The sequence below is a fragment of the Phyllobates terribilis genome, unplaced genomic scaffold (genome assembly GCF_046119375.1).
Source record: "Phyllobates terribilis strain yellow unplaced genomic scaffold, ASM4611937v1 Scaffold_4__5_contigs__length_816908805, whole genome shotgun sequence".
Classification (NCBI taxonomy): Eukaryota; Metazoa; Chordata; class Amphibia; order Anura; family Dendrobatidae; genus Phyllobates; species Phyllobates terribilis.
Genome location: NW_027362764.1, coordinates 10,336,733 through 10,349,032, shown reverse-complemented (window position 1 = coordinate 10,349,032; position 12,300 = coordinate 10,336,733). Strand labels below are relative to the sequence as shown.

At 47.3% G+C, this 12,300-nt stretch overlaps 1 protein-coding gene across 5 annotated transcripts in view; it reads right to left on the bottom strand.

The window, feature by feature from the left end:
- The window catches only part of LOC141264802 (acid-sensing ion channel 1C-like), a 260,667-nt gene that overhangs the window by 32,384 nt on the left and 215,983 nt on the right, over positions 1 to 12,300 (bottom strand). For all 5 annotated transcript variants that reach the window (XM_073677128.1, XM_073677126.1, XM_073677127.1 and 2 more), the window contains one exon: positions 4,826 to 4,894. In XM_073677128.1, the coding sequence (XP_073533229.1) occupies positions 4,826 to 4,894 (69 nt within the window). The remainder of the gene's footprint in view (positions 1 to 4,825; positions 4,895 to 12,300) is intronic.

The window sequence follows — 12,300 nt, the reverse complement described above, 5'->3', positions numbered from 1 at the left end:
ACTCTCTCAAGAGATAAATGGGGAAGAACATCCCATTCTCTATCTGAGCCGGAAGCTTTCATCCTGTGAGTAAAACTACGCAATAGAAGAAAAAGAGTGTTTAGCCATAAAGTGGGTCATACATCCACTAAGATACTACCTACTAGGCCCGAAGTTCAAGTTGGTGTCAGACCATGCCCCGTTGAGATAGTTGAGGGAAAAGAGGGGTAAAAATGCCAGGGTAACTAGATGGTTCCTAGCTCTTCAGGACTTCAACTTTCACGTTGATCATAGGCCCGGGAGGTTACACTGGAACACTGATGCCCTTTCTAGAATTCCCTGTCTGGTATCGGAAGGTGCCCAAACTGCCGGCTTTGGGCAGAGGGGGGGAATATGTGACAGTCACTGGTATGATTTATGAGGGGAGGTATGTGTCGCACATGTTGCTAGCCTGTGTGAACTGAAACCAATAACTTTCTGCCAGCATGTTATATGCTGGTGGGTTAACTCACTTAAAGGGTGTGGTTTTAGGGGAATGACATTGAGATGGGAGGGAGGTCATTCCCCATACCTCCACCTTAGGGTGTGGCTGAGCAACATTTAAATGTTCAGTTCTGCTTTTTTTTCTCTGTGTTGTGTTTGGAGAGGCAAGATCTCCAGACTGGACAGCTATAGCTCAGGAGGGAGCTGAAGGCTGGACATAACCTGTGTGGGCAAACCGCACACACACATATGAACTCTGCTACAGTTTATCTTTTGTTTTGTTGTTTTGCCAAGTAAGGCTGTGTTTATTTTGCTGGAGTGCAGAGCTTTATGCTGTTAATAAAGCCTGCAAAGAAAACCCGGGTTCCTGAGTCTACTTCCGGAAGTGGCCGAGTGAGTTGTCCTACCACAATTCATACACTGATAGTGATTCTGGTGCTGTATTTATGTACTGATGATTGTTCTTGTGATATACTCATGTACTGATGATGATTCTGGAGATGTATGCATGTATTGATGGTGGTTCTGTTGCTGTATTCATGAACTGTTGATGATTCCGGTACTGTGTTCATGTATTGATGGTATTCTGGTGCTGTATTCATGTACTGATTATGGTTATGCTGATGTGTTTATGTACTGATGATGGGTTTAGCAATGCATTCCTGTACTGATGGTAGTTATCATGCTGTATTTGATTAATTATGGTGGTTCTGGTGATGTATTTGAATATTGATAGTGGTTCTGGTGCTGTACTTATGTACAGATGATGATTCTGGTGATGCATGTATGTACTGATGGTTTTTATGGTAATGTATCTGTAACATCCCTGACGGAGTGCTTGCATAGTGCACCACCTCCCACTATGCAAGACCGCAATCTTACCTGTCAGTCCAGCCTGCAAACCTTGCTCCAGTTGATGCTGTGTGCATGTCTCTTGTCTGATTGCTTAGGGCGGCGGCCCGGTTACTTCCTGATTCTTATAGCTGCTGTGGGCGCACTCCTAATGCGTCCCCAGCCTATTGCTGTGAGTCACTGGATATTTAAACCCCCTCCACCCAGAAGGAGGTGCCTGAGCAACACTAACTATCAGTGTGCTCCTTGCCTCTGAGTTGCCAGGTCTTGTTCTGCTTCTTGTCTGTTTCTGCCACCCTGGGGGCCGTATACCCAGGCCTGTTACCTGTATCTGTGACTTCTAGTCTGTTTCCGCCACCCTGGGGGCTGTATACCTAGGCCTGTTACCTGTGACTTCTAGTCTGTTTCCGCCACCCTGGGGGCTGTATACCCAGGCCTGTTACCTGTGACTTCTAGTCTGTTTCCGCCACTCTGGGGGCTGTATACCCAGGCTTGTTCCTGTATCTCGTTGCAGTATCAGTTCCTGTCTGAACTGTCTCCTAGCCTGTTACCTGTTTGTTTCTATATTTGTACCTTCCCTCTTCCTGCAGTGTCTGAACCAGCACCTAACTCCAAGTCGTTGTCTCTGTACTTCTGTTTGTGAGTTTAGTGTCCACTTGCTACTTCATTGTAAGTACCTTGTTTGTATCTGGTTCTGCTTGTCCCTTTTCCCTTCCTCCGTATCTACCTACTGTGTTCTAGCCATCTTCCTGTATTTTTCAGTCTGTTCCATGTGAACAGAGCCCTGTCCTCTCTGCCTGCACCTTCAGCCCTGTTCTGCTCTGCCTTGTACACCGCACCTGCGGTTTCGCTCCTCTCTGCTTGCTCACTGCGTCAGCGGTTTCCCTCTGCTCTGTCTTGCCCACCCCTCCGGCGGTTCCTCTCTGCTCTGCCTTGTCCACCGCACCTGCGGTTTCGCTCCGCTCTGCTTGCTCACCACGTCAGCAGTTTCTCTCTGCTCTGTCTTGCCCACCACTCCGGCAGTTCCCTTCTGCTCTGCCTTGTCCACCGCACCTGCGGTTTCGCTCCGCTCTGCTTGCTCACCGCGTCAGCGGCTTCTCTCTGCTCTGTCTTGTCCACCACTCCGGCGGTTCCTCTCTGCTCTGCCTTGTTCACCACACCTGCGGTTTTGCTGTGCTCTGCCTTGTCCACCGCTCCGGCGGTTCCTCTCTGCTCTGTCTTGTCCACCGCACCTGCGGTTTCGCTCTGCTCTGCTTGCTTACCGCACCTGCGGTTTTGCTCTGCTCTGCCTTGTCCACCGCTCCGGCGGTTCCGTTCTGCTCTGCCTAGTCCTCTGCTCCGGCGGTTTCGCTTTACTCTGCTTGTCTACCGCATCTGCGGCTCTGTTCCTGTCTCCCAGTCTGTACTGGACCCTACCCAGTCTGCATACCTGCCGTGCTTGCCAGTACCCACCTGTCTGCATACCAGCCGTGCTTGCCAGTACCCACCTGTCTGCATACCCACCTGTCTGCGTACCAGCCGTGCTTGCCAGTACCCACCTGTCTGCATACCAGCCGTGCTTCCCAGCACCCACCTGTCTGCATACCAGCCGTGCCTGCCAATACCCACCTGTCAGTATGTTAGTCTAACCTGGTTCTGGTGCCGTATTCATGTACTGGTTATGATTCTGATGATTATTTACATAGTGATAGTGGTTATGGTGCAGTATTTATGTACTAATAGTGGCTGTGGTTCTGTATTCCTGTACTAATGGTGGTTATGGTGCTGTATTCATGCACTGCTTATGGTCCTGGTGCTTTATTTATGTACTGACATTGATTGTGGTGATCAATTGTAGTTCTGGTGATGCTGTATTCTTGTACTGATGGTTGTTTTGATGCTGTATTCATGCATTGATGATGTTCCTGATGCTGTATTCATGCACTGATCGTGGTTCTGGTGCTATTTTCATGTGCTGATGGTGGTTCTAGTGCTGCATTCATGTATTGATTCTGATGTTGTATTCATGTATTGATGGCAGTTCTGGTACTAAACTATTTACTATACTGATGGAGGTTCTGGTATTGTATTACTGCACTCATGGTGGTCCTGGTGCTGTTTTCCTGCACTGATAACAATTCTGGTGCTGTGTTTATTTGTTGATTGTAGTTCTGAGGCTATATTCATGTACTGATGATAATTCTTTTCATGTTTTCATGTAGTAATGTTCGATCTAGTGATATTTGAACGTATTGATGGTGGTTGTGATGATGTATGATTATGGAACAACTATCAATACATGAATATATCATCCATTCAACCACAATCAATACTTTTATGCATTACCAGAACAACTACATATATTGATGGTTTGTCTGCTGATATATTCATGAACTGATGGTGGTTCTGGTGATTTTTTGATCCTCCATTTTTCTTTCATAGACATTACTATAGAGTCGGCCCTCTGCAGATATAAAAGCCTCTGCTTTTATGGGAAGGATTTCTACAAGATTTTGTAGGTGTTTGTGTGAATTTTTGCCCCTTCTTCCAAAAGAGCATTGGTAAGGTTAGACACTGAAGTTGGAAGAGAGGGATGGGCTCACTATCTATGTTGTAAGTCATTCTAGAGCTGTTGGATGGGGTTGAGGTCCAATCTCAAGTTCTTCCACCAAATTTCCCCAACCATGACTTTATGGAACTTGTGTATAGGCCACAGTCATGTAGAACAGAAAATGGTCTTCAGCAAACTGTTCCCACAAAGCTGAAGCTACAATTGTCCACAATGTCTTGTGCTGAAGAGTTAAGATCTCAATTTACTGGAACTAAGGGATCAAGGCAAACCCCCCTAAACAACAAGCCCACAGCATTGTCCTCCTCCACCGAACTGTACTATGCAGTCAGGTGGGTAACGTTCTCTTGGGATTCAACAAACCCAAACTCATCCATCAGATGTCAAGTAGAGAAACGCGATCAATCTCTGCACTGAACTTTTTTCTACATGTTTTGTTTTTTCCATACAGTGTGGGTCAAACGTTTGAACATATCTGTTTGTGCAATGGTTTTCCTTTTGATTGGAACGTGCACATTGTAAATTCAAACTGAAGGCAGCAAACCTACGATGGAAACAAATCCAAGTATGTCTTACATCTTATATTCCTCCTGGTACTCCCCTACTACTCTGGTGTAAACTTTACAACCCCATTGTATACTTGTCGGCTGCTTGGCCTTCACTCTTTGTCCAACTACTTCTGAACCATCTGATTGGGTTGGGTGATTGTGAAGGCCATGTCGATGCTTCCATCCCTGTCCAGTCCATTTGTGATTTTGCTGCATTCAGATTGAATCTAAAATGTGCATATTCCAGTTAGTACAAGGAAAATCTTTATGAGCACAGGGGTGTCCCGATTTCTGTCTGGTACTGTATATCTGAAATAATGTGTATATGGGTCACATGCAATAAAGCAAGGTTTTCACATCTTTGACATATGGGGGTGTCAACTGCTCCTGCTCAATGAGAATTCACAGTTTTTACCAGTTCACTTTCTTTGCTTTGTGCGTTTTTTCTTTTCTTTAAGTAGCTGAAAACTTTGTCCCGGAAAACCTGCAAGACATGGGGACAGGGGTAAAAGACATTAGGGATATGGATATTAGGTAAGGAAAGAGGATTACAAGGCACATTAAGAGGGAAATATGAGACAGGGAGAGGGATATAAGACACAGGAAGAGGGATATAAGACATGGTATAATGCATGGGGAGAGGGACAGAAAGCATGGGAAAAGGGACATACGTAAAGTAAGTCACAGGAAGAGTGTCAAAGACATCAGGGATTCGTGCACACATGACCCCGATTACTCACTACGTAGGTATCTGCAAGCCCCCAGTGAGCGTATGGCATACACACCTCCGGATCCCAACGCATGGAATATGTGTATACGCCCAGTACGGTCACTACCAGCTTCACGATAACCCACTTACTATTATTCGCTGCCACCACCGACCGAGTTTGAAATATAATACAGGCCTGGTCGGACGCCTGCGTTCTGGTAGCGTATGGCTTCGGGGGAGGGAACGTTACAGAGCATAAGAAACAGGACTATTAAATTTTTTTATTTAATCCAAAAGGGAGGCAGTGTTTATGAAAACTATACAAGATTTTAGAAATGGAGACAATACAATACATCTGCAGTTACACAAAATAATAAGGATTAAAGAAGAAACTTACTAGTTTCTTATAGTAAGTTTCCGTTATTGTCGGACGTATGGAACTTGAGATATTCCATATTCCGTGTCGGCGCCGGCCCGGCTAAAGATTTCTGTTGAATTCCCTTTGAAGCTCTGGGAATACAACCTTCTTACCTGGATGTAGATTTATCGCAAGCCTGTGTTAATTGGGTTTGGTAGCACTCTTTGTGCTAGCATTTGTCTACAAGCTATTTCTCCTGTGTGGGCTTAATTTCCATGGGGACAGCTGCGTAGAGTGTCAGCTTCTCTCCTCTGACAAATACTATAGGGAAGGGGGGATGAAGACGGGTCTGGGAGGGAGGATTTCTTAATATTTTCTTAAATATCTTTCTGACAAAGAGGGACAAAAGACAAGGGAGAGGATATAAGACACATGCAGAGGGACATAAGACATGGGAAGAGAGGTATAACGCATGGGGAGAGGGAAATACATAAGTCACAGGGAGACAAACAGAAGACATGGGGAGAGGGGTATAAAATACGGGGATCGGGACAAGACTGTCTTTTCGGGACCCCACTTTACCACTCAACACTACACCACTCCTGTCCTGTAGGGGGCCTAAATGCACCAGGGTGCAGCCCCGGCCCGGGATAGAGGAGATGGGGGGGAACCAAAGATAGGGGGAACCATGTAGTGGGTGAGGGTGGAGGACACACTTTTAGGAAACACTTGTGGCACCCCTGCGGGGGATTACTACAGGATCCATAGGTGCAGGGAGAGATGTACACTTGGGCACACACAACACCTTCCACCCCAGGTCTGAGGGGAGGAGTCAGTTTCCAGGGAGACAGCAAAAGCGGCAGTTAGTCTTGTGAGGGATGAAGGAGGAGAGACAGAGAGCTGTTGGCTGAGGACCAGTTAAGCCCTGAACTAGGAAACAGGTCTGTGTTGTGAAGCGCCCTAGAGAGAGGGACGGAGGCCAGAAGGAGAAAGAAAGAGATAAAACGATTATCCCTTTAGCTCACCCGGACACCGGAGTCCGAGATTGCTATTAATTCAGGAATAGCATAGAAAACCCGCACAGATCAGGAGGATTTACTCCCCCTGAAGAAGAAGGGGAGACAGTTGCCAAACTTGACCAAGTATAGGACCAGGGGCCCAGAAAGAGAATTGGTAGCCCCAAGGAAAGGTCCTCATTGTCAGTTGTGGAGAAGGACCCCAAAGAAAGTAAAAGGTGGCAGGCTCAGCTTAAGGCAGGACTGACCCCAAACAACGCACACAGTGTTAGAGGAGGCCTCACAAATCTCCAGGGTGAATATCTCTACCTGCACCGAAAACCTGGTTACCCTCCTGAACTGTACCTGTTACCGGACATCAGTAAAAGAAAGGTCCTGAAACAAAGACTTAATGTGTGTGTGTGCCTACTGTGACATTACTGCCTATAGCGTTCGTACAAGCCGTATGCCGATCACCTCAGCAACCATACACAGCGCTGGTAACTGATTATACCAGTTACCACAGGAGGCGTCAGGACACAATTCTCCCATCATCCTGACCCCCATCCCTTTACTGACGGTATCCGAGTACCCCTACCCCTGTCGACCGACTCAGTTTGGCGTCACGAACAGGATACCGGGCCCAGTAGAACCGGGTACTGTGTGCTTAAATTGGACTTTATTGAAAGTTTGTGTACTGTAAAAAAAAAAAAAAAAAAAAAAAAGGCCGTCATTACTGCGCCATAGAGAAATTAAATTGCATCACAGAGCGGAGAGAGTCGCGGGGGCGCGGCTAAAGGAGCGCGAGGATAGCCCCGCCGTTTTTTTTTTAGAGTCACCGGTTACTGAAGGAGTTAATCGTAGCGGCTGGCAACGGTTAACTAGGGGGGCACCGTCATGAGTGAAGCAAACAACATCCGAGACCTTGAGGGAGGGGATGCCCAAGACGCAGCAGCCGGTTCCTCAGCTGGTGAAGGAGCCGCAGCATCTGGAGCGATGGCCCCGATAATGCCAATTGCCTTGCCGTATGTACCGGGGGCCAAATGGTTACCGACGTATGAAGGTAAACCCGGTACCTTAGCAGCTTTCAAACGTAAAATGTGTGCGGTGCTGGACATGTATGCGATGACAGGAAAGCAGCGAGCCTCCGTGGTGCAGGGACAATTAATAGGTGCAGCGGAGCTAGAAGCTGAGACTTGGAGCGATGCTGATGGAGACTCTATAGAAAATGTGTTTGATAAGCTCAAAGCTGCTTTTGAAAAACGCACACAGTCTGAACTAAGGATGCTATTCTACCAATGCAAGCAGAGACCGCAAGATACCATCAGAGACTTTGCCCTACGTTTACAAGCAGCACTCCGGTCCATAAAACAGGTAGATCCAGCAAGGGTGCAAGACGAAGATAAATTGCTTGCAGAACAGTTTATGAATGGGTTGAGATCAGACTTTCACCGTCAGCAGGTGCACATGTGGGTCCTAGATCATCCAGATGTGGATTTTAATACCTTAAAGGACCGTGCTATAACTGTACTACGAGACCCATTACCTGCAAAACCTGCAATCCCATCCTGGCAGGTTAATACCTCTCACATGAACCTAGAGCCTACCCCTAAAAACTCTGTAAAAGCGGTAGGACAAGATGTCACACCCGAATCTGCTGATGACCTACGTAATCAAGTGTTACAACTAACCAAAAACATGGACTACGTGCTAAAACTCTTGCAAGCCAGACCGGAGGCACAACCACCAAGCAAAATCCAGTTATCTGAATCCCCTGAGGATGTTCCGTGGATGAGGAGAAAGCTCATGTCGCCCGTGCAGGGGACCAACGCACCATTCCGACGCAGAGCCACCGACCACACGGATTCTTCGGGACAACCCGTTTGCCTTCGTTGCAACAAACCGGGCCACTTTGCAAGAAGATGTCGTTTAAACCCGAGATTCCTGGGTCCCAGGGCCAACCCCCAGGAATAAAACGGCAGGGCCCATATGACTGGCATAGTCGGTATGTGGGAAGCCGCCCGTACCTCAACATTACGCTAGAAGGAATCCCCACATCGGCCCTATTGGACACTGGGTCACAAGTCACCACCATCCCACATATCCTTTACAAGCAATTTTGGTCTGATGCTGATCTTAGCCCCCTAGACTCTAGTCTTGTCATTTTAGCAGCTAATGGTCAACCACTGAATCAGGTGGGGTTTAGAGAAGTGACGATAAAGCTGGGGAGAGTGGAGTTGAGAGGCCAAGGGTTATGTGTGGTAGAAGATGACCCCAATAACAAATATCCTTACATGGTGCTTGGTACTAATGTGATTGAAAACTGCCTTGAAGAAGTGATGTTTTTACTCCAACAGATTACAGAGACTGCTGGCATTGGGCGGAGGAGAGTCCTTCAAAGAGAAATCCGTACCTTAATTCACAAGCAACAGGTAAATCTGTCTGGGGGGGGAGATTGGCAGTGCGCGGGTAACAGACCCGTTTCCCATTGTATTACCACCAAACAGTGAAATGATGATATTGTGTCGAGCAGCTATGGGTATCAGAAGAAAGGAATACCAGGCAATTGTAGAACCGGTATATTCAGAGCATAGACCTCCACTGCTGACAGCTAGAGGGGTGGTGGATGTACGCAGGGGAAGAGTACCAATCCGTGTGTTGAATTGTGGTGAGGAAGAAGTGAAAACTACCCCGGTATGCTACTGTAGCAAAGCTGTACACTGTCAGTAATAACAACATACAGACACTAGAGCCCTTGCACCCGTCAAGTCAGGCGGAGGACAACAACCCCAAGGGACAGCTGGAGGAGTGGTGTCAGCAGTTGCACATAGGGACTGATGCCACTCCCGACCACCAGAAGCAAGGAGTTTACCGGGTAGTACAAGAGTTTAGCCAAGTATTCAGTAAGCATCCATTAGATTTTGGGAGGATAAAAGGGGTACGCCATCACATACCCACAGGAGATCATCCCCCGATTAAAGTGAGACATAGACCCATCCCACCAAACCACTACCAGTGGGCTAAAGAGATGCTGCAGGACATGAAGGAGGCCGGGGTTATAAGAGATAGCTGTAGTCCTTGGGTGGCCCCCTTAGTCTTAGTCAGAAAGAAGGATGGCACTATGAGGATGTGTGTGGATTACAGGGAGGTCAATAAGATCACTCACAAAGATGCTTACCCGTTACCCCGGATAGAGGAGTCTCTTGCTGCCTTAAAGACTGCTAAGTATTTCTCCACATTAGATCTCACTAGTGGGTATTGGCAGGTCTCCGTTGCAGAAGAAGACCGGGAGAAAACAGCATTCACAACACCAATGGGCCTATGCGAATTCAATAGCATGCCATTTGGGTTATGCAATGCACCGGGGACGTTTCAGAGACTCATGGAGTGCTGCCTGGGACACCGGAATTTTGAGACGGTACTCTTATACCTGGATGACGTCATAGTGTATTCCAAAACCTATGAAGAACATCTGGAACACCTGGCGGAGGTATTTACAGCTCTAACAAAGTATGGAATGAAGCTCAAGCCATCTAAATGTTACCTGCTGAAGCCAAAAGTCCAATACCTAGGGCATGTAGTCAGCGCGGATGGCGTAGCACCAGATCCGGAAAAAGTGACAGCGATCCAGGACTGGCAGAGGCCGACCACCGTCAGAGAGGTACGTTAGTTCTTAGGTTTGGTTGGATATTACAGAAGATTTATTAAGGGCTACACGAAGATGGCAGCGCCCCTACAAGATCTTCTGGTAGGCCAAGCTAAGAAGAGAAGGTCTTCAGAGCCGCAGTTGGAATGGGGAAAGAAACAAGAAGACTCCTTCCAACAAATGAAACAGGCCCTGACCGGTGAGGAAATCTTGGCGTACCCAGATTATAACCTACCATTTGTCCTCTACACGGATGCAAGTAATGTAGGCCTGGGAGCAGTACTGTCCCAAATACAAGAAGGCAAGGAAAGAGTAATTGCCTATGCCAGTAGAAGACTTCGACCTACCGAGAGGAACCCGGAAAATTACAGTTCCTTTAAGCTGGAGTTCCTGGCCTTGGTCTGGGCAGTCACGGAGAGGTTCAAGCATTACTTAGCAGCTTCAAAATTTACCATCTTTACGGACAATAATCCGCTAACACACTTGGATACTGCAAAGCTTGGTGCATTGGAGCAGTGCTGGATGGCCCGGCTATCGAACTACGACTTTACCATCAAGCACCGATCAGGCCGTGGAAATGCAAATGCTGATGCCCTCTCCAGAAACCCTCAAGTACATTTGCAAGGGCTTGAAGAAGAAACAGATGACTTGGAGGAAATAGAACTTCCAGCTTTCCATAAAAGTAGAAAATGGAAAATGACAGAAACCCATATCTACCAGAACCGTCAGGATGTTGCACTAAACCCGCTGCCTCATTATGGATGGAAAGAGACCCAAGATAGTGATCCGGCAGTGAGCCTAGTGAAGAGGCTGGTAACCCAACCGGATTCCAAAATTGAGAAGAATGCTCTCCCAGAGGCCCAATACCTGTGGAAAGAAAGAAGCAGGTTATTCATTTATAAAAACCAATTGTGCAGACGGTATATCAATCCAAGGACACATGAAATGGTATGGCAAGTTGTGGTTCCAAAGAGAGACGTCCAAATGGTATTGGAAGCTTACCATAATGGAGCAGGACACTTTGGATGGAGAAAACTGGAAATACTGTTACGTGAGAGGTTTTATTGGATTGGCATGAGGTCTTCCATAGAAAAATGGTGTAAAAATTGTGGCCCATGCTCATTAAGAAGAGGAGATCGTAACAACCAGAAAGCACCACTCCAGCCTATTGTAGTGAGCTGGCCGGCTCTGGCTGTTCTGTGATTATTGATATAGTGCCTGTTACAGAAGTGATTACACAGGATGATGTTGCCACCTTGTGGCCAGAGGTTGCACCTGCGCAGGGTGTGATGACAGAGAAAAAGACTGAGCCTCCTGTGTCCCGCCCTAGAGAGTCACGTGACCAAAGTGGGAAGCAGGAAAAAGCGCGCGAGGAGTCGGCTGTGGTCTGTGAAAAGAGCCAGGACGGTGTGCAGGCCCTCGTGTGTGGCGCAGGAGAGACTCTCAACGGGATTTCTTTTACCTGACACCATATCCTCGGGGCCTTCCCCAGCTTCTTCACTGCTGAGGGATACTGCTATTACACTCACTGCTACTGCAGTGTGGACTACATAAGGGATCCACCAAAGCTGCTATCCGGATCAGAGAGACTGTAAGCGGGTCCTCTGGCGAGAGGCCGAAGTATTCCCTCCTTTCAGCGTAATTTGTTGTTCCTGTTTTTTTTCCGGCTGGGACGCCCTCCTGCAAAGACAGACTGGCCTGCGACGGGGGACACATCCTTCTGGAGTAAAGGACTGGTAACGTGTGAGTAGGGACAGTGAGGGTCAGCTTATCAGTACACGTTATTACTGTGCATATTTACGGTTGTCATTTATTGTTTGTTTTTTTTCTTTGCTGTGTTAAAAATGTATACGAGTAAAGATACGGTTATCAAGATGGAGTCTGTGTGTGGAGATCTTGCTGGGCCAGATCATAGATACCAATGCGCGGCCTTGCCCGCGGTCACTTCATCATCATAACCAAACAGCCCTTGGAACTAGTAGCCTTGGATCATGTCAAACTCACACCCAGTAGATCAGGCTATACTTATGCTCTTACCATGGTGGACCACTATTCCAGATTCCTAGTGGTAGCTCCTGTGAAGGACTTGACAGCTCAGACAGCAGCAAGAACCTTTCAAGCTTATTTCTGCAGGCCATATGGATATCCAGAACAGCTATTGACAGATCAGGGTCCGGCCTTT